Source organism: Entelurus aequoreus, linkage group LG17 (assembly GCF_033978785.1).
Source record: "Entelurus aequoreus isolate RoL-2023_Sb linkage group LG17, RoL_Eaeq_v1.1, whole genome shotgun sequence".
In the NCBI taxonomy this organism is placed as follows: Eukaryota; Metazoa; Chordata; class Actinopteri; order Syngnathiformes; family Syngnathidae; genus Entelurus; species Entelurus aequoreus.
Window position 1 is genome coordinate 8058978 of NC_084747.1, and position 22500 is coordinate 8081477.

Here is a 22500-nt window from a genome sequence, read left to right on the forward strand (position 1 = left end):
TGTCTTCTAGGACGAGAGGAAGCTGATTACACCAAGTTTCCACTGAGTATTCTTTCTGTGAAGACTGAAGATGATGAAGAGAAACCACAACTAAACCACCTCATAGCTCCACTATCAGATAGTGAGGCTGAAGATGAGGTTGAAGAAGATTTGAGCAGCGATACAGACTGTGAAGGTGGTATGAGGACTCACACTGAAAACAAACACGCTGACTGCTCTAAAAAGACGACTTATTTGAGCTGCTCAGTTTGTGCTCAAATGTATACTAGAAAGAGAGATTTGATTCAACACATGAGAACACACACAGGAAAAAAAACATTTAGTTGTTCGGTTTGTGGTAAAAGTTTTTCTCAAAATGGCAGTTTGACACAACACATGAGAACACACACAGGAGAAAGACCATTTTATTGTTCAGTTTGCGGTAAAAACTTTTCTGACAAGAGAAATTTGAATGAACATACGAGAACACACACGGGAGAAAAACCGTATAATTGTTCGGTTTGCGGTAAAAGCTTTTCTCAAAATGGCAGTTTGACGCAACACATGAGAACACACACAGGAGAAAGACCGTTTTATTGTTCAGTTTGCGGTAAAAACTTTTCTCAGAGGGGCAATTTGACTCAACACATGAGAACACACGCAGGAGAAAGACCTTTTGAGTGTTCAGTTTGTGGCAAAAATTTATGTCACAAGAGCAGTTTGAGTCAACACATGAGAACACACACAGGAGAAAAACAATTTATTTGTTCAGTATGCGGTAAAAGCTTTTCTCTAAATAGCACTTTGACTAAACACATGACAATACACACAGGTGAAAAGAAATTTGATTGTTCAGTTTGTGGTAAAGTTTTTTCTCGAAAGCAAGCTTTGCCTGTACACATGAGAACCCACACTGGAGAAAAACCATTTAATTGTATAGTTTGCTGTAAAAACTTTTCTCAAAAGGTCAATTTGACTCAACACATGAGAACACATGCAGGAGAAAGTCAATTTGATTAATTAGTTTGCAGTAAAAACGTATTTCACAAGAGCTGTTTCACTAAACTCCTAAAAAACACACACAGGAGAAAATCAATTTTTGTTTAGCTTTATTATTTATTTTTTTTTAAATAACAGTTTGACCAAACTTGAGACCGCACACAGGAGAAAGACCATTTATTGTTCAGTTTGTAGCAAAAGCTTTACTCATCAATGCCATGAAAGTGCACGCAAGAAAAAAACTGTTCAGTTTGTGTCAAAAGATTTTTTTTTTTTTTTGACCAAACACTTGATAACACACACATGAGAAAACATGTTTTATTGTTCAGTTGTTGATTAAGTCCCCCTCCCCCAGAGCACACACAAGAGAAAGACCATTTAATTGTTCAGTGTGCTGTAAAAGCTTTTCTAACAGGAACTCTTTGACCTGACACAAAAAGAAAAACCTTTCATCTGTTCAGTTTGTGTATAAAGCTCAACTCAAAGGAGACATTTGTATGGTCACCTGAGAACATATTAAAGAAAAAAAACATCTAGTTGTTCTGCTGGCTGTAAAAAATATACTGAAAGTAAAAATGTCTTATCAGATGAGAACACTCAGGAGCAAAAACATTTAGTTCCCCAATTTATAGCCAAAGTTTTTCTAATGATATGCGTGAGAATGTAAAGCGCTTTGGGTATCATTCCAGGTATAGTAATTCACTACATAAATATTGAACATTCCCCAAAATTTGACTCGACACATAATGAAACACTCTCGGGAAAAGCCTTACAGTTGTTTGGTTTGCAGTCAGACATAGCAGATGAAATGCAACATGAGAGAAACACACAGAGGAAAACACGTTCAGTTACTCAGCTTGTTGGAAAATATTCCCTCAGCAGACGGATCTAGTCCGACACATGAGAATACACACGGAGAAAAACTTTATTTGCTCAGTTTGTGGTAAAACATTTCAGCAGAGACTAGTTTCTGATCCTCATTTGTTTCAAAGTTGAACAAATAAAAATGGAATGATGTATCATATTTAAACAGTTTACTTGTCCGAAGTCAACTACTACCGACCAAAGTAGTCGTCGGCTCTCACAAAGTCTGCCTTGATGAGTGGCAGCAAACACAGAACCCTCGCTCCACGTTATTGTTGTTGATGGAAGTAGCATGAAAGCTGCTATGCGCTCTGTCAAATCAATGTATGTCAGGTTCAAACACTGATGACATTTATTAAACAGACAAGAAGCAAGGAATCACGCGGAGACAGAGTTCAATTTAGAGACGTTTGGGGCTGCACACTCAGTTACAATCTCCTGTCTCTGCTTTGTCTGCGTCACGATACTCGATGTTCTGGACACAAACACTGATAAGAGACGACTGCAATCCAAGATTGCAAATTGTTGATCGTTATTTGGTTTACAATGTTTTACTTAAATTTTATGGTTTTCGTTTGGCAGCCGTAGCTGCCAGTAGATTACCGTTTTTTTACATAATTTTTTTTTTACAGTGTATCCACTAGGCCACCTACTCAGTGGCCTAGTGGTTAGAGTGTCCGCCCTGAGATGAGTAGGTTGTGAGTTCAAACCCCGGCCGAGTCATACCAAAGACTATAAAAAATGGGAGCCATTACCTCCCTGCTTGGCACTCAGCATCAAGGGTTGGAATTGGGGGTTAAATCACCAAAAATTATTCCCGGGCGCGGCCACCGCTGCTGCCCACTACTCCCCTCACCTCCCAGGGGGTGAACAAGGGGATGGGTCAAATGCAGAGGACACATTTAACCACACCTAGTGTGTGTGTGACAATCATTGGTACTTTAACTTTATTTTTGCCCTTAAAGACATCCTGTGTCCAGGGACATATTTCCTGAGTTGGTAAACGACAACAAAAACCACAAAGAACAGTTGATAATAATACAAAAAAATATCAATCTAACCTAATTAAGGCGGGGTACACACTGGAGGAGTCGCCACCTCATCGCCATTCTAAAGGAAGTGAAACCGGAGGATTTTTATTCAACTGTTTACTTTAGCAAAGAGGAGACCAGAGTTGTTACTAGTTTGTGAAGAAGTATTTTCCTTTGGTCTACACAAAGTCTGCTTGACACGCTTCACTTTTCTTTTTAGATCTTGAACTTGGAGAAGAAAACATTTGACCTGAATTATTGTCATATTTTATGTTATGTTTTTGTCTTTGGTATTAAAGGTGATGGTGATCAGCCGTGACATGCTGCTTCCTTCTTTCCGACGTTTGTGTTGTGTTTGTTTCTTATTCTTCTGCTCCAGCTATTATTACTAAGAATCTGTTTTTTCCCACCCAGTTGTCTCCCTGACATCTTGCAAGTTTTCTCATGGTCATTTGTGTTATTGCCTTCGCTGTAAAAAAAAAAAAAGAAAAAAAAAAAGCTGGATTTTACAGCATTTAACGGTATTTTTTCCACAATAAAATATTGTAATCAACAAATTACTTTAAAAGTTCCAATACGCCTATATTTCACAGAAATTAACTGTTATTTCACAGTAAAATACTGTACTCACAGTCTTCTGTAATATTACAACAAATTACTAGAGATGTCCGATAATGGCTTTTTTGCCGATATCCGATATTGTCCAACTCTTAATTGCCGATTCCGATATCAACCGATACCGATATATACAGTCGTGGAATGAACACATTATTATGCCTAATTTTGTTGTGATGCCCCGCTGGATGCATTAAACAATGTAACAAGGTTTTCCAAAATAAATCAACTCAACTTATGGAAAAAAAATGGCAACATGGCACTGCCATATTTATTATTGAAGTCACAAAGTGCAGTATTTTTTTGCGGTTGGGGGGGGTACATATTGTAGAGTCCCGGAAGAGTTAGTGCTGCAAGGGGTTCTGGGTATTAGCTCTGTTGTGTTTATGTTGTGTTACGGTGCGGATGTTCTCCCGAAATGTGTTTGTCATTCTTGTTTGGTGTGGGTTCACAGTGTGGCGCATATTTGTAACAGTGTTAAAGTTGTTTATACGGCCACCCTCAGTGTGACCTGTATGGCTGTTGACCAAGTATGCCTTGCATTCACTTGTGTGTGTGAAAAGCCGTAGATATTATGTGACTGGGCCGGCACGCAAAGGCAGTGCCTTTAAGGTTTATTGGCGCTCTGTACTTCTCCCTACGTCCGTGTACACAGCGGCCTTTTAAAAAGTCATACATTTTACTTTTTGAAACCGATACCGATAATTCCCGATATTACATTTTAAAGCATTTATCGGCCGATAATATCGTCAGTCCGATATTATCGGACATCTCTACAAATTACTCTAAATTTAAACTGATTTGTCTCTTTGGATGTTCCCCACTATTGTACAGTAGGAGGCAGTATTCTGTTAAAACTAGAAGAATTAACCATCAAAATCACAATTATGGAGTTACAGCATATAGTTGTGCCTTTATTGTCATTACCTGTACAAATCACAGCTGTGCTGTTACAGGAAATTACTGCAAATGTATTTACTGTTAATGTTTCTGTGAAAGTAATTATGTTAATCTACGATTGCATTTTATTACAATGCATCTGTGGACCAGACGGTTTCAAAATGTAGTATGTATATGCAGGGGCGCCGAAAAGTGGGGGTAAAGGAGACGGATTCTAGGGGCCCGTGATGGAGGGGGGCCCAGAGAGGCCCCTAATGATGATGAAATTATAATACAGATTATTTTCATGGGGCCCAAAATCCCTAGCGGCGCCCCTGTGTATATGTACAAATGAATCTAAAAAAAAAACAAAACAGGTATATTGAAGTACTCCATAAAACCACTAGATGGCGACAAACGCACGTTAACACGCTTCCCATTTCAAGTACACTAGCAGTGCAGCGGTTATTAATAAAGTCACAAAAACAATCTCTTTTATGCACACAATGCACTTAAAAGTTAGACGATATTTCAACTAAACAACTTATTTACTTACTTTCTAAAGTTTATGAAGGTTAAAAAAGACACGACGACTATGTTCAGAGGCACTCTACCAGACTGCAGGATTCCTTTCCCATCATGCATTGCAACTTCCACAAACACTGTCACAACAAAACACGCACGTGTCTTCAAATTGTCTAATTCAAATAAAAAAACATGCTGGGCAGAACAAACATAAAGAAAAAAAACAGTTATCAACAGAAGGAAAAGAAGAGTTGGGACCGGAAGTGGTTGGCTTTTGGCGCATGCGCAAACACATGGAGCAGCTCAAAGACTTCCGTGGCGACCAAGATGGCGGACTAAACGGCTGTGGCTTACAGGAAAAGTTTAAAATTGACGCAAATATGGATTCTCAAACATTCATTTTTTTGTAATGCCCACGAAACAAAATTTGAGGTTGGAGCGACGGAGTGTTATGTGAAGTGAAGATTGAAGACGTGATAGAAGATGGACGACTACTGCTATGCTAAGATGGCGACGTCCGCTAAAAGAGAACATGAAAGAGAATCAGCGCCACCAACTTCCAGCAAATCACCAACGGAGATAAAGACGAAAGATGAAGGTGAGTGACTTGACGTTTCCAACCATGTCATTTTAGAGGCTATCATAAGTCCTGAAAAGAGCGTTGATGAGAAATCAGCCAGGTACTCAAAGCGCTTTGACACTATTTCCACATTCACACACTGATGGCTGGAGCTGCCATGCAAGGCGCTAACCACCACCCATCAGGAGCAAGGGTGAAGTGTCTTGCTCAAGGACACAACGGATTGTGACGAGGTTGGTAGAAGGTGGGGATTGAACCAGGGAACCCTCAGGTTGCTGGCACGGCCACTCTCCCAACCCTTTTTTCTCCAGGGTGTCACAGGGATACCACATATTTATGAATAAAACTGTCAGTCTGTAGCTTCATTATAGAATCAATCAATCAATCAATCAATGTTTATTTATATAGCCCTAAATCACAAGTGTCTCAAAGGGCTGCACAAGCCACAACGACATCCTCGGTACAGAGCCCACATAAGGGCAAGGAAAAACTCACCCCAGTGGGACGTCGATGTGAATGACTATGAGAAACCTTGGAGAGGACCACATATGTGGGTAACCCCCCCCCCCCCCCCCCCCCCCCTCTAGGAGAGACCAAAAGCAATGGATGTCGAGTGGGTCTGACATAATATTGTGAACGTCCAGTCCATAGTGGATCTAACATAATAGTGAGAGTCCAGTTCATAGTGGATCTAACATATCAGCGAAAGTCCAGTCCATAATGGATCCAACATAATAGTGAGAGTCCAGTCCATAGTGGATCTAACATAATATTGTGAAAGTCCAGTCCATAGTGGATCTAACATAATAGTGAGAGTCCAGTCCATAGTGGATCTAATATATCAGCGAAAGTCCAGTCCATAATGGATCCAACATAATAGTGAGAGTCCAGTCCATAGTGGATCTAACATAATATTGTGAAAGTCCAGTCCATAGTGGATCTAACATAATAGTGAGAGTCCAGTCCATAGTGGATCTAACATATCAGCGAAAGTCCAGTCCATAATGGATCCAACATAATAGTGAGAGTCCAGTCCATAGTGGATCTAACATAATATTGTGAAAGTCCAGTCCATAGTGGATCTAACATAATAGTGAGAGTCCAGTCCATAGTGGATCTAACATAATAGTGAGAGTCCAGTCCATAGTGGATCTAACATAATAGTGAGAGTCCAGTCCATAGTGGATCTAACATATCAGCGAAAGTCCAGTCCATAATGGATCCAACATAATAGTGAGAGTCCAGTCCATAGTGGATCTAACATAATATTGTGAAAGTCCAGTCCATAGTGGATCTAACATAATAGTGAGAGTCCAGTCCATAGTGGATCTAACATAATAGTGAGAGTCCAGTCCATAGTGGATCTAACATAATAGTGAGAGTCCAGTCCATAGTGGATCTAACATATCAGCGAAAGTCCAGTCCATAATGGATCCAACATAATAGTGAGAGTCCAGTCCATAGTGGATCTAACATAATATTGTGAAAGTCCAGTCCATAGTGGATCTAACATAATAGTGAGAGTCCAGTCCATAGTGGATCTAACATAATAGTGAGAGTCCAGTCCATAGTGGATCCAACATAATAGTGAGAGTCCAGTCCATAGTGGATCTAACATAATATTGTGAAAGTCCAGTCCATAGTGCATCTAACATAATAGTGAGAGTCCAGTCCATAGTGGATCTAACATAATAGTGTGAGAGTCCAGTCCATAGTGGATCTAACATATCAGCGAAAGTCCAGTCCATAGTGGATCCAACATAATAGTGAGAGTCCAGTCCATAGTGGATCTAACAAAATATTGTGAAAGTCCAGTCCATAGTGCATCTAACATAATAGTGAGAGTCCAGTCCATAGTGGATCTAACATAATAGTGTGAGAGTCCAGTCCATAGTGGATCTAACATAATAGTGAGAGTCCAGTCCATAGTGGGGCCAGCAGGAGACCATCCCGAGCGGAGACGGGTCAGCAGCACAGAGATGTCCCCAACCGATGCACAGGCGAGCGGTCCACCCCGGGTCCCGAATCTGGACAGCCAGCACTTCATCCATGGCTACCGGACCTGCCCCCCTCTCCCTTGTGGAGGGGGGCAGAGGAGAAAAGAAAAGAAACGGCAGATCAACTGGTCTAAAAATGGGGTCTATTTAAAGGCTAGAGTATACAAATGAGTTTTAAGATGGCACTTAAATGCTTCTACTGAGGTAGCATCTCTAACTGTTACCGGGAGGGCATTCCAGAGTACTGGAGCCCGAATAGAAAACACTCTATAGCCCGCTGACTTTTTTTGGGCTCTGGGAATCACTAATAAGCCGGAGTTCTTACAACGCAGATTTCTTGCCGGGACATATGGTACAATACAATCAGCAAGATAGGTTGGAGCTAGACCGTGTAGTATTTTATACGTAAGTAGTAAATATATAGAAGCTTGCTGAGTATTCTTGTAAGACAATTGCTGACATTTAGGGATGTCCGATAATATCCGACTGCCGATATTATTGGCTGATAAATACTTTAAAATGTAATATCGGAAATTATCGGTTTCAAAAAGTAAAATTGATGACTTTTTAAAACGCCGCTGTGTACACGGACGTAGGGAGAAGTACAGAACGCCAATAAACCTTAAAGGCACTGCCTTTGCGTGCCGGCCCTCACATAATATCTACGGCTTGTCACACACACAAGTGAATGCAAGGCATACTTGGTCAACAGCCATACAGGTCACACTGAGGGTGGCCGTATAAACAACTTTAACACTGTTACAAATATGCGCCACACTGTGAACCCACACCAAACAAGAATGACAAACACATTTCGGGAGAACATCCGCACCGTAACACAACATAAACACAACAGAACAAATTCCCAGAACCCCTTGCAGCACTAACTCTTCCGGGATGCTACAATATACACCCCCCGCTACTCCCTAGCCCCCCCCCCCCACCTCAACCCCGCCCACCTCAACCTCCTCGCGCTCTCTCAGGAAGAGCATGTCCCAAATTCCAAGCTGCTGTTTTGAGGCATGTTAAAAAAAAAAGCACTTTGTGACTTCAATAATAAATATGGCAGTGCCATGTTGGCATTTTTTTCCATAACTTGAGTTGATTTATTTTGGAAAACCTTGTTACATTGTTTAATGCATCCAGCGGGGCATCACAACAAAATTAGGCATAATAATGTGTTCATTCCACGACTGTATATATCGGTATTGGTTGATATCCGTATCGGTAATTAAGAGTTGGACAATATCCGAATATCGGATATCGGCAAAAAAGCCGTTATCGGACAACTCTACTGACATTACATACTAATGGCGCTGCTGAGAATCGAACCCACGGTCATGCGGCCTAAAAGACAAGCATGTGAGCAGGAGAGGGGCCAGGATGGCGGCTGTGGTTCAGAGAGCCCCCTGATGTAAGTCTCCAGTCCAGTCCAGTGGGGGTTGGTGTAAATATACAACAAATATTCACAGAATATGTAAAAAGGAAAACTCTTCGAGATTAGTGGGGGCCACACGCCAACATCAACAGACAGAGAACTAGAGGTAAAGAAGATTAGCTAAGTCATGTAAACATTGATCCATCATTCTGGCAAGGCACTAAATGAATGTCCATGAAACACTACACACACATACAGTACATAGAAGAAAGTGTGTAGAAAGTTCAAGGAGAAACATCTCATGGATCATGTCTGAACTAAAGTGTGTTTTTGTTGTTTTGTGTCCCGCAGATGTCCAGCAGCTGATTGGTCATCCAGAAGAACTTCCCTCTGTCAGGGGGGAGCGCTATTTTTAAGCACAAAGTTTCTCAGCCCCCCCACTTTAAAAAGGAAAAGAAGGAACTCTGGATCACTCAGGAGGGAGACTGTCTTCTGGGGTCAAAAGAAGCTGATCTCACCAAGTTGCCACTGACTGTTGTCTCTGTGAAGACTAAGATGATGAAGAAAAACCACAACTCTTAGCTCCACTATCAGATAGTGAGGCTGAAGACGAGGTTGAAGTAACTTTGAGCAGCGATACAGACTGTGAAGGTGATATGAGGACTCACACTGACAACAAACACTCTGAATGCTCTACAAAGAAGACAGCTAATAAACGTTTAAGCTGCTCAGTTTGTGCGAAACTCTTTACGCACATGGGCAATTTTACAAACCACATGAGAACACACACAGGAGAAAACACTTTTAATTGTTCAGTTTGTGCGAAAATCTTTACGCACAAGGGCAATTTTACAAACCACATGAGAACACACACAGGAGAAAAACCTTTTAATTGTTCAGTTTGTGGTAAAAACTTCACTCAGAGTGCCCATTTGATGGAACACGCGAGAACACACACGGGAGAAAAAAAATGTAGTTGTTCAGTTTGTGGCAAAAGATGCAATAACAAAAGCCACTTGACCGAACACATGAAAACACACACAGGCGAAAAACCATTTGATTGTTCAGTTTGTGGTAGAAGCTTTATTCAAAAAAGCCACTTGACCGAACACATGAAAACACACACTGGGGAAAAACCATTTATTTGTTCAGTTTGTGGCAAAAGATGCACTAAAAAGACTCACTTGACCGAACACATGAAAACACACACAGGCGAAAAACCATTTTATTGTTCAGATTGTGGTAAAAGCTTCACTAAAAAGTGCAATTTGACTCAACACAAGAAGGCACACGAGAGAAAAACCATTTAATTGCCCAGATTGCGGTAAAAGCTTTTGTTCCAGAACAGGTTGGACTCTACACACAATGAAACACACGTGAAGTTGTTCAGTTTGCATTAAATATTGCTTCATGATGACACAAAAGAACACATACAGAAGTAAAACCAGTCATCTGTTAAGTTTGCGGCGAAGCTGTACTCAAATGGGTATTTTGGGTTTATGAAAATATACAGTGGATTTAAAAACATTTTGGTTTATGCTGTTTTTGTTTTGTTTTGGGTTTTTTTATCCAAATTTTGACTCAACAACTGATGACACAAACTGGTGTAAAACAATTGTTTTTAGTTGTTATGTAGATGCTCTCTGGAATTGCTGACATCCCAGACATTCCATATGGTTATTGTTTATTTACTTCCAGCAGTGCAGATGTGAATTTGATTGTGGATTTGGAGAAGGGCGTATGACCGGAGATCTTGTGGGAGGTGCTGAGGGAGTACGGAGTGAGGGGAACCCTGCTGAGGGCCATCCAATCTCTGTACAACCAAAGCGAGAGTTGTGTCCGGGTGCTTGGATGTAAGACGGATCCGTTTCCAGTGGGGGTTGGTCTCCGCCAGGGCTGCGCTCTGTCACCTATCCTGTTTGTGATTTTCATGGACAGGATTTCTAGGCAGAGTCGTGGCCATGGCGGAGAGGGTATACGTCTCGGGGGGCTGGGGTTGCGTCACTGCTGTTTGCAGACAATGTGGTCCTGATGGCACCTTCGGTTCGTGACCTTCGGCTCTCACTGGATCGGTTCGCAGCCGAGTGTTCAGCGGCTGGAATGAGGATCAGCATCTCCAAATCTGAGGCCATGGTTCTCAGCAGGAAACCGATGGTTTGTACAGTCCGGGTAGGGGACGAGACTCTGTCCCAGGTGGAGGAGTTTAAGTATCTCGGGGTCTTGTTCACGAGTGAGGGAAAGATGGAGAAGGAAATCAGCCGGAGAATCGGAGCAGCTGGGGCAGTATTGCAGTCTCTCTGCCGCACTGTTGTGACGAAACGAGAGCTGAGCCAGAAGGCAAAGCTCTCGGTCTACCGAGCTATCTACATTCCTACTCTCACCTATGGTCATGAAGTGTGGGTAATGACCGAAAGAATAAGATCGCGGATACAAGCGGCCGAAATGAGTTTCCTCAGAAGGGTGGCTGGCATCTCCCTTAGAGATAGGGTGAGAAGTTCAGTCACCCGAGAGAGACTCGGAGTAGAGCTGCTGCTCCTTCGCTTGGAAAGGAGCCAGCTTAGGTGGTTCGGGCATCTCGTGCGGATGCCTCACGAGCGTCTCCCTAGGGAGGTCCTCGTTGCACGTCCCACTGGGAGGAGACCCCGCGGCAGGCCAAGGACCAGATGGGGGGATTATATCTCCTCTCTGGCCTGGGAACGCTTCGGGATTCCCCAGGAGGAAGTCGCAATGTTGCTCTGGAGAGGGAAGTCTGGGGGTCTCTGCTGGAGCTGCTGTCCCAGCGACCCGATTCCGGATAAGCGGTTGAAGATGGATGGATGGAGTGCAGATGTGAGCATATCTTAAAGGCCTACTGAAAGCCACTACTACCGACCACGCAGTCTGATAGTTTATATATCAATGATGAAATCTTAACATTGCAACACATGCCAATACGGCCGGGTTAACTTATAAAGTGACATTTTAAAATTCCCGGGAAATATCCGGCTGAAACATCGCGGGATGATGACGTATGCGCGTGACGAAGTCCGAGTAACGGAAGTTATGGTACCCCGTAGAATCCTATACAAAAAGCTCTGTTTTCATTTCATAATTCCACAGTATTCTGGACATCTTTTGCAATTTTTTTAATGAACAATGAAGGCTGCAAAGAAGACAGTTGTAGGTGGGATCAGTGTATTAGCAGCGGACTACAGCAACACAACCAGGAGGACTTTGTTGGAGCGCTAGCCGTGCTAGCCGCCGACTTCACCTTGACTTCCTACGTCTCCGGGCCGCCAAAAGCATCGGGTGAAGTCCTTCGTCCTTCTGCCGATCGCTGGAACGCAGGTGAGCACGGGTGTTGATGAGCAAATGAGGGTTGGCTGGCGTAGGTGGAGAGCTAATGTTTTTAGCATAGCTCTGTGCAGTGCGGTTGCTAAGTTAGCTTCAATGGCGTCGTTAGCACAGCATTGTTAACCTTCGCCAGCCTGGAAAGCATTAACCGTGTATTTACATGTCCACGGTTTAATAGTATTGTTGATTTTCTATCTATACTTCCAGTCAGGGGTTTATTTCTTTTGTTTCTATATGCAGTTAAAGCAAGATGCTATCACGTTAGCTCGTAGCTAAAGCATTTCGCCGATGTATTGTCGTGGAGATAAAAGGCACTGAATGTCCATTTCGCGTTCTCGACTCTCATTTTCAAGAGGATATAGTATCCGAGGTGGTTTAAAATACAAATCTGTGATCTACAATAGAAAAAGGAGAGTGTGGAATCCAATGAGCCAGCTTGTACCTAAGTTACGGTCAGAGCGAAAAAAGATACGTCCATCGCTGCCTCTCAAGTCATTCACTGTAACGTTCCTCATACACAAATCTTTCATCCTCGCTCAAATTAATGGGGTAATCATCACTTTCTCGGTCCGAATCTCTCTCGCTCCATTGTAAACAACGGGGAATTGTGAGGAATACTAGCTCCTGTGACGTCACGCTACTTCCGCTACAGGCAAGGCTTTTTCTTATCAGCGAGCAAAAGTTGCGAACTTTATCGTCGATTTTCTCTTCTAAATCCTTTCAGCAAAAATATGGCAATATCGGGAAATGATCAAGTATGACACATAGAATGGATCTGCTATTCCCGTTTAAATAAAAAAAAAATCATTTCAGTAGGCCTTTAAAGGTTTCATGGTGTAAATACGAGCCAAATATCAAAAGAATGTGTGAACGTGTGGCGTGGATTCATACATTCTCGAGAAAGAAATAATTGTCACAACATTTAAAAGATTCAACATCTGGTCAACTGGTATGTGGGCTTGTATTAAGCCTCGGGGGAGTTGAACGCCCCTGCCTTACATAGTTCCGGGTCACCCTTGGGCAAGGTGTAGTACCCGAATGCCCCCCCCATCAGGGTTACGATACCCCCCATGAACTACACTAAAAGAGGATGCGTTACCCGGCCCGGAGGAAGCCCGGGGCCCTCCTCCGGAGCTAGGCCCGGAGGTAGGGCTCGTCAGCGAGCGCCTGGTGGCCGGGCTTGCCACGGAGCCCGGCCGGGCACAGCCCGAAGAAGCTACGTGGACACACCATCTTCTCTGCCACGTGGGCCCACCACCCGCGGTCGGAACCAGTGGGGTCGGGTGCGCTGCCAAGTGGATGGCAGTGAAAGTGGAGGCTCCAGACGGACCAATTCGGGGCAGCAGAGGCTGACTTTCGGGACGTGGAACGTCTCTACGCTGGTGGGGAAGGAGCCTGAGCTGGTGCGAGAGGTGGAGCGCTACCGGTTGGATCTGGTAGGGCTTACCTCTACGCATAGCAAGGGCTCTGAAACCACACTCCTGGGCAAGGGATGGACCTTGTTCACTTCTGGAGTTGCTCAGGGCGTGAGGGCACAGGCGGGTGTGGGGATACTCACGAGTCCCCGGCTGAGTGCCTGTACGTTGGAGTTCACCCCAGTGGACAAGAGGGTCGCCTCCCTTCGCCTTAGGGTTGGAGGGGGGAAAACTCTGACTGTTGTTTGTGCATACGCACCAAACAGGAGTTCAGAGTATTCAGCCTTCTTGGATACCTTGCATGGGGTCCTGTATGGGGCGCCGGCAGGGGATTCCATAGTCTTGCTGGGGGACTTCAACGCGCACGTGGGCAATGACAGTGATACTTGGACTGGCGTGATTGGGAGGAACGGTCTCCCTGATCTGAACCTGAGTGGTGGATTGTTATTGGACTTCTGTGCTAGTCACGGACTTGCGATAACAAACACCATGTTCAAGCATAAGGATGCTCATAGGTGTACCTGGTACCAGAGCACCCTAGGCCAAAGATCAATGATCGATTTTGTAATCGTATCAGCTGATCTGAGGCCGTATGTTTTGGACACTCGGGTGAAGAGAGGGGCTGAACTGTCAACTGATCACCATCTGGTGGTGAGTTGGGTTAGATGGCGGGGGAAACCTCTGGACAGACCTGGCAAACCCAAGCGTGTAGTGCGGGTGAACTGGGAACGTTTGGAGGAGTCCTCTGTCCGGAAGGACTTCAACTCCCACCTCCGGCGGGACTTCTCTGCCATCCCTGTGGAGGTTGGGGACATTGAACAGGAATGGGCAATGTTCAAAGCCTCTATTGCTAAAGCTGCAGCTGCAAGCTGTGGCCAGAAGGTCTTAGGTGCCTCAAGGGGCGGTAACCCTCGAACACCCTGGTGGACAGTGGTGGTCAGGGAAGCCGTCCGACTGAAGAAGGAGTCCTACCGGGGTATGTTATCCCAGGGGACTCCGGAGGCAGTTGCAAGGTACCGACGGGCCCGAAGGGCAGCGGCCGTGGCTGTGGACGAGGCTAAGCAGAGGGTGTGGGAGCAGTTCGGGGTATCCATGGAGAAGGACTATCGGGCGGCACCAAAGCTGTTCTGGAAGACCATACGGCACCTCAGGAGGGGGAAGCAGGGAACCATCCAAGCTGTGTACGGCAAGGATGGGACTTTGCTGACTTCAAGTGAGGAAGTCGTAGGGCGTTGGAAAGAGCACTTTGAGGAACTCCTGAACCCAAATACATCAGACACACCCTCCCTGATAGGAGCAGGGCCTGAGGATGATGGGGAATCGACGTCGATCTCTCGGGGTGAAGTCACTGAGGTAGTTAGACAACTCCACGGTGGCAAAGCTCCGGGGGTTGACGAGATCCGTCCAGAAATGCTGAAGGCTCTGGGTGTTGATGGGCTGTCTTGGTTGATACGCCTTTTCAACATTGCGTGGAAGTCTGGGACAGTGCCGAGGGAGTGGCAGACTGGGGTGGTGGTTCCCCTTTTCAAAAAGGGGGACCAGAGGGTGTGTGCTAATTACAGGGGTATCACACTACTCAGCCTCCCTGGGAAAGTTTACGCCAAGGTACTGGAAAGGAGGGTCCGGCCGATAGTCGAACCTCAGATTCAAGAGGAGCAATGTGGATTCCGTCCTGGTCGTGGAACAACTGACCAACTCTTCACGCTTGCGGGAATCCTGGAGAGGGCCTGGGAGTATGCCTATCCAGTCTACATGTGTTTTGTGGATTTGGAGAAGGCGTATGACCGCGTCCCTCGGGAGATCTTGTGGGAGGTGCTGAGGGAGTACGGAGTGAGGGGAACCCTGCTGAGGGCCATCCAATCTCTGTACAACCAAAGCGAGAGTTGTGTCCGGGTGCTTGGATGTAAGTCGGATCTGTTTCCAGTGGGGGTTGGTCTCCGCCAGGGCTGCGCTCTGTCACCTATCCTGTTTGTGATTTTCATGGACAGGATTTCTAGGCGGAGTCGTGGCCATGGCGGAAAGGGTATACGTCTCGGGGGGCTAAAGGTTGCGTCACTGCTGTTTGCAGATGATGTGGTCCTGATGGCACCTTCGGTTCGTGACCTTCAGCTCTCACTGGATCGTTTCGCAGCCGAGTGTTCAGCGGCTGGAATGAGGATCAGCATCTCCAAATCTGAGGCCATGGTTCTCAGCAGGAAACCGATGGTTTGTACAGTCCGGGTAGGGGACAGGACTCTGTCCCAGGTGGAGGAGTTTAAGTATCTCGGGGTCTTGTTCACGAGTGAGGGAAAGATGGAGAAGGAAATCAGCCGGAGAATCGGAGCAGCTGGGGCAGTATTGCAGTCTCTCTGCCGCACTGTTGTGACGAAACGGGAGCTGAGCCAGAAGGCAAAGCTCTCGGTCTACCGAGCTATCTACATTCCTACTCTCACCTATGGTCATGAAGTGTGGGTAATGACCGAAAGAATAAGATCGCGGATACAAGCGGCCGAAATGAGTTTCCTCAGAAGGGTGGCTGGCATCTCCCTTAGAGATAGGGTGAGAAGTGCAGTCACCCGAGAGAGACTCGGAGTAGAGCCGCTGCTCCTTCGCTTGGAAAGGAGCCAGCTTAGGTGGTTCGGGCATCTCGTGCGGATGCCTCACGAGCGTCTCCCTAGGGAGGTCCTCGTTGCACGTCCCACTGGGAGGAGGCCCCCCGGCAGGCCAAGGACCAGATGGGGGGATTACATCTCCTCTCTGGCCTGGGAACGCTTCGGGATTCCCCAGGAGGAAGTCGCAAAAGTTGCTCTGGAGAGGGGAAGTCTGGGGGTCTTTGCTGGAGCTGCTGTCCCCGCGACCCGATTCCGGATAAGCGGTTGAAGATGGATGGATGGATGGACATCTGGTCAAGCACACTTCCTTCTACACTCGCACGGAGTAGAAGTACAAAAGTATGGCGGCACTTTATTTCTTTACATCTGGATGGTACATGAATTCAATAATAATCCACGAAAGACAAAGTTGTACTTATTTGTGCATGGATAAGTAACATATTTGATGGACGTCGATGGGTGTCGTGTGTTCTCAGGTAATTTGCCTATAATGTATAACACGTTCAGTATTAATAGTTGACTTCCTATTGCAAGTCATATATGTCTGCTGTCATCTATGATTGGAGTCTGCAGTTTGAATGATGTGAACTTTATGTTTCTTGGTTCAACACAGCATCAAATGTTCTCTGTATTATTTCAAGCAATGTAAAAATATATAAGGATCTGTAAATGTGGGGGAAAAGTGGATGCTGCACTTTATTTGAGGAAAAACTAACATTTTGTTTTTTTATGTGATACATCGTCAGCAATTATGCCTTAATTAGAAAAATGAAGTATTGCTGAATTGTAAGTGGGATCTTTCATTGGTCAAACCTTATCTGTAAATGTATTGCTTTGTAATAAAGGATATGTTTGCAACATGTTGGAGGACATACTGTACATCCATGCAATGTGGATTATGTTATGCAAATACTTTATGTGATACACACAACAAATATATGAAGCCAAAAAATAATGTACTGTATTGTGTCAATGACCAATTGCTTGTTTGTGGATGAACATTATAATAGTTGATGCATTATGTAATTGTGTGAATGCTCCAGAACATTCACACATATGGTTTTCTACACCAAAATCCATCTATTTCTTCTTCTTCTTCTCCAGATTTTGGCGCGCTGTACCTTCCACGTTTTTCACCCGATTCAAACTGTTCCAACTTCAAACTGTTCAGCCTATTCGGGAATCACAGGCTTTCTTTCAGAATAATTGTATCTAAGTTATCACAAAATTTTGTATTTCAATGAGTTCCCGGCGAGCAGACAAAAGATGTCTTTGATCTTACCAATCAAAAGGCTTGTAAAACTCCACTGTGTAGGATGGGAAGCGACATGAAGGTGTCGGTTTCTTTTATGTATTGTAATCACCCGAGATCTACAAAGCGGAGAGAGAGCAGGACCTGACTCCCCTCCAGGCACCTTTTCTTTGAACTGTTTTGTGACCAAAGGCAGCGGCTGTTTACGACCCCCCTCCCTTAGAAACAGCTGTTGCCATGTAATCAGGGAAAGTCCAAACAAAAGAGGAGGCTTACAATCTTTCGTCAGAGCGTGGTGGAAGAAGAGTACAGCCCCAGACGTTTGTCCTCAATTGAGCTAAATTGCATTATGTCTGTTTAATTCTTTGTTCTTTGTCTGTTTAATAGATGTCATCAGTGTTTGAACCTGCTGCGCTGATTCTCTTTCAGTTTCTCTTTTACCGGATGTCGCCATCTTAGCAAAGCAGTAGTCGTCCATCTTCTATCACATCTTCAATCTTCACTTCAGATAACACTCAGTTGCTACAAACTCAACTTCTGTTTCGTGGGCTTTGGAAAGTCGAACAGCTGAGGTATTTATTGCTATATTTGGATTTTTATCGTAAGTTTGAGACTTCCCATTTGACGTTTTACAACAATTCTGATACTTTCCAAATGTAAACTATTTACTCAACTTGTGTGAGCCTATGGCTTTGCACTTTGTTATATGTATACATACATATATATATATATATATATATATATATATATATATATATATATATATATATATATATATATATATATATATATATATATATATATATATCATTCTATTTTAGTTACTTTATTGAGTTTTTGTACTGTTTTTGTACTTATTTTGATTATTATTATTTCTCAATTGTTTGTAAATGTTGCAGTTTATAAATAAAGGTTTACAAAATTAAATTCTGTAAAAGATACCTCTGTGACGATTTCTTCATTTTCTAAGTAAAAACAAAAGCATACGTGACAGAAAAAGAGGACCATAATATGAAAATAAACAAGGGGTAGAATATAAAAATCTAATATAGTCTTAATGCACAACACGTAAAAAAACACCACGCAGTACCGAATTTCTTGAGTCATCAGTGACGATTACTCGGAGACTAAAAGGAAAGCTCGGATACCCCTAAAATTATAAATAAATAGGTGGTAAATATTAACTTTTGTGTTCAAATTTCATTGACTAAATACAGACCAGGTGTTCTTTTGATAACTGCAACGCTACTGAGCAATATTTTCAAATATGTGTCTCATTCAAAATACTCATCTTAAACAATAATAAATAAATAAATAAAAAAATAAAATAAAATAAATATATATATATATATATATATATATATATATATATATATATATATATATATATATATATATATATATATATATATATATATATATATATATATATATATATATATATATATATATATATATATTTATTTTATTTTATTTTTTTATTTTTTTATTTATTATTGTATAAGGTAAAGAACAAGTCATTTCATACTTGGAGATTGTAGAGGTAGGTTACTGAAATAACAATATACGTTTAAAATAGATCAAAGTTATTGTAGTCTTTATAGTGTAGTTGTCGTTTAATTGAGGCTGTCATGCTTTTATTTTGTAAAAAAGACTGCTGTCAAGTGGAGACCGGAAGTTGCTCAAGCAGAAAGACCAAGATGGCGGACGGAGGAGTTTCACATTTACCTCTTATGGCTTTTTGGATTCAAATATAGCTACAAATACCTCCAAATCATTTTTGTTCTAAAGCCCACGACACGGAAGTTGAGTTTGGAGCGATGGAGTGTTACCTGAAGTGAAGATTGAAGACGTGATAGAAGATGGACGACTACTGCTATGCTAAGATGGCGACGTCCGCTAAAAGAGAACATGAAAGAGAATCAGCGCCACCAACTTCCAGCAAATCACCAACGGAGATAAAGACGAAAGATGAAGGTGAGTGACTTGAAGTTTTGTCATTTGAAAACTATTTCAAGCCCTGAACAGAGTGTTGATGAGAAATTAGCCGAGTTAGTTGAAGAATGTAAACAAAGAGCCGCCATGATTGTTAGCTTGAAGAAGGCATCCATCCATCCATCTTCTTCCGCTTATCCGAGGTCGGGTTGCGGGGGCAGCAGCCTAAGCAGAGAAGCCAAGACTTCCCTCTCCCCAGCCACTACGTCCAGCGCCAAGGCCAGCCGGGAGACATAGTCTACCCAACGTGTCCTGGGTCTTCCCCGTGTCCTCCAACTGTTGCCATCTCGCTTTGTTCCCTCCGAAACTCTGTTTAGTCTTCTTTACTTGGCGCAGGTCATCATGTCGCACCATTGATTCGTTAATCTTAAATTATCTCGCTGCTGCTCTATTCCCGTGTTCTACAGCGTGACTGATCGCCTTGACTTTAAACTCTGCGTCGTAAGCGTGTCTCTTAATAGGAGCCATTTTTGGGTCTTTACATAAAGTTTAGGTCTCGCAACTACGGTAAGCAGCCGCCAACTTAATTTCCCCCCTTAGAAGAAGAAGCACTTCTTCTTTTACGGTAAGCAGCCGCCAACTTCATTTTCCCCCGTAGAAGAAGAAGTTCTTCTTCTATGGTAAGCAGCCGTCGACTTAATTTTCCCCCGTAGAAGAAGAAGTTCTTCTTCTATGGTAAGCAGCCGTCGACTTAATTTTCCCCTGTAGAAGAAGAACTTCTTCTACGGGGGAAAACTAAGTCGACGGTCTCTCAACTACGGTAACTACGCCGACTTCATTTCCCCCCGTAGAAGAAGAAGCGCTTCTTCTTCTACGGTAAGCAGCCGTAGAAGGGGGAAAATGAAGTCGGCGTAGTTACCGTAGTTGCGAGACCTGTTGTGGCTCAATACTGGTCCATATATAAGGTGCACCGGATTATATATTGGTCCATATATAAAGCGCACCGGATTATAAGGCGCAGTGTCAGTGTTGAGGAAATTGGAGGTTTTTAGGTACGCCTTATAGTGCGGAAAATACGGTAAATAGTTAGATTTTATGAATAGAAAATCAAGAGAAATTCAAACCCTGTAAAATGGATATATAGAATTAAAGTATGTATAACTTACATTAAATACAGAATAACTTATCTGTGACATCCATCCATCTATTTTCTACCGCTTGTCCCTTACGGGGTCGCGGGGGGTGCTGGAGCCTATCTCAGCTGCACACGGACGGAAGGCGGGGTACACCCTGGACAAGTCGCCACCTCATCACAGGGCCAACACAGATAGACAGACAACATTCACACACTAGGGACCATTTAGTGTGGCCAATCACATTTTGGTATAAAATAAATGCATTGAAACAAATACACTAGCTAGATGCTAATTTACATTGGATTTGCCATATAGTCGCTATTGAATGTCAACATCTCCAAATAGGACAATTAAATGCTAAGATGTGAATTAGGATCAAAGAGCCACATGGACACCTTCAATTGAATGACAATATACTTCCTGACTATGGCAACACCTTTAGGACAAACTGAACTGAATGCATGTTTGAAAACACGACTCAGAACTACAAGGAAACAAAATATAGCAACTTGACAACAGAGTTACGTCTCTAATAGTAAATAACGAGCGTCCTTAAAGCATACTTGCCAACCCTCCCGAATTTTCCGGGAGACTCCCGAATTTCAGTGCCTCTCCCAAAAATCCATTTCCAGCCAGACAACTATATTGGGGGCGTGCCTTAAAGGCACTGCACTGCCTTTAGCGTCCTCTACAACCTGAAAAGGAGACTATTATATATGTCTCCGTTATCCATAGTAGGCAGGCACGGAGCTATTTCTCAGCGTGTGTTTATACCAACCGGCACGTTCATACACTCACACACAACACCCGGATTCCCATCATGCATTGCTTCAAAACTACGGCAAGTAGTAATGTCCAAAATTTCCAGCCGGACAAACAGTATTGGGGGCGTGCCTTAAAGGCACCGCCTTTAGCGTCCTCTCACCTGAAAAGGAGACTATTATATATGTCTCCGTTATCCATAGGTTTATCTATAACCCATAACACGGTGTCATAATAAATGTAACATTTTACATCAAGTTTTCCTTATTAATACAATTATAAACATAGTAAATTTTGACTTGCAGTTTTGTCCAAGCTAAAGTGTGTTTGTGTTGTTTGTGTCCTGCAGACATCCAGCAGCTGTTTGGTCATCCAGAAGAACTGCAGGGAGGGAGCTCCACTCTGAAGCAGGAGGCTCCTCAGCCCCCCCACATTAAAGAGGAAGAGGAGGAACTCTGGATCACTCAGGAGGGAGAGTGTCTTCTAGGACTGGATGAAACTGATCTCACCAAGTTGCCACTGACTATTGTCTCTGTGAAGACTGAAGATGATGAAGAGAAACCACAAGTAGACAACCTCTTAGCTCCACTATCAGATAGTGAGGCTGAAGATGAGGTTGAAGTATCTTTGAGCAGCGATACAGACTGTGAAGGTGATATGAGGACTCACACTGACAACAAACAGTCTGAATGCTCTCAAGAGAGGACAGGTAAAAAATGTTTAAGCTGCTCAATTTGTGGTAAAAGCTTTTTTAAAAAGAACACCTTGAATAAGCACATGAGAAGACACACAGGAGAAAAAACATTTACTTGCTCAGTTTGTGGTAAAAGATTCCTTCATAATGCAGACATGGTAATACACATGAGAACGCACACGGGAGAAAAACCATTCAGCTGTTCAGTTTGTGGTAAAAGCTTTACGCGGAGTGGCACTTTGATTCATCACATGAAAACACACACAGGGAGAAAACCGTTCAACTGTTCAGTTTGCGCTAAAAGCTTTTCTCTCAAATGCAATTTGGCTAAACACATTCGAACGCACACAGGAGAAAAACCGTTTACATGTTCAGTTTGCGGTCAAAGCTTTACTGAAGAAGGAAATTTGGCTAAACACACGAGAACGCACACTGGAGAAAAACCATTTAGTTGTTCAGTGTGCAGTAAAAGCTTTACTCGAAAAGGCAGTGTGAATGACCACATGAGAACGCACACGGGTGAAAAATTATTTAA

At 43.3% G+C, this 22500-nt stretch overlaps 2 protein-coding genes across 3 annotated transcripts in view; both read left to right on the forward strand.

The window, feature by feature from the left end:
- The window catches only part of LOC133632244 (zinc finger protein OZF-like), a 16941-nt gene extending 14874 nt beyond the window's left edge, over nucleotides 1-2067 (forward strand). Inside the window, exon 2 of the mRNA XM_062024573.1 lies at nucleotides 1-2067. This exon is cut by the window's left edge and continues 140 nt beyond it. Coding sequence (XP_061880557.1) covers nucleotides 1-999 — 999 coding nt within the window. The 3' untranslated portion in view covers nucleotides 1000-2067.
- LOC133632267 (gastrula zinc finger protein XlCGF17.1-like) overlaps nucleotides 1-22500 on the forward strand; it is a 144097-nt gene that overhangs the window by 120457 nt on the left and 1140 nt on the right. The window contains exons 1-2 of one of the 2 annotated variants that reach the window (XM_062024609.1): nucleotides 19115-19415; nucleotides 21621-22500. The exon at nucleotides 21621-22500 is cut by the window's right edge and continues 1140 nt beyond it. In XM_062024609.1, coding sequence (XP_061880593.1) covers nucleotides 19301-19415; nucleotides 21621-22500 — 995 coding nt within the window. In that variant the 5' untranslated portion in view covers nucleotides 19115-19300. Of the gene's footprint in view, nucleotides 1-19114; nucleotides 19416-21620 lie in introns of those variants that run through there. The other variant, XM_062024608.1, reaches the window with a different exon arrangement.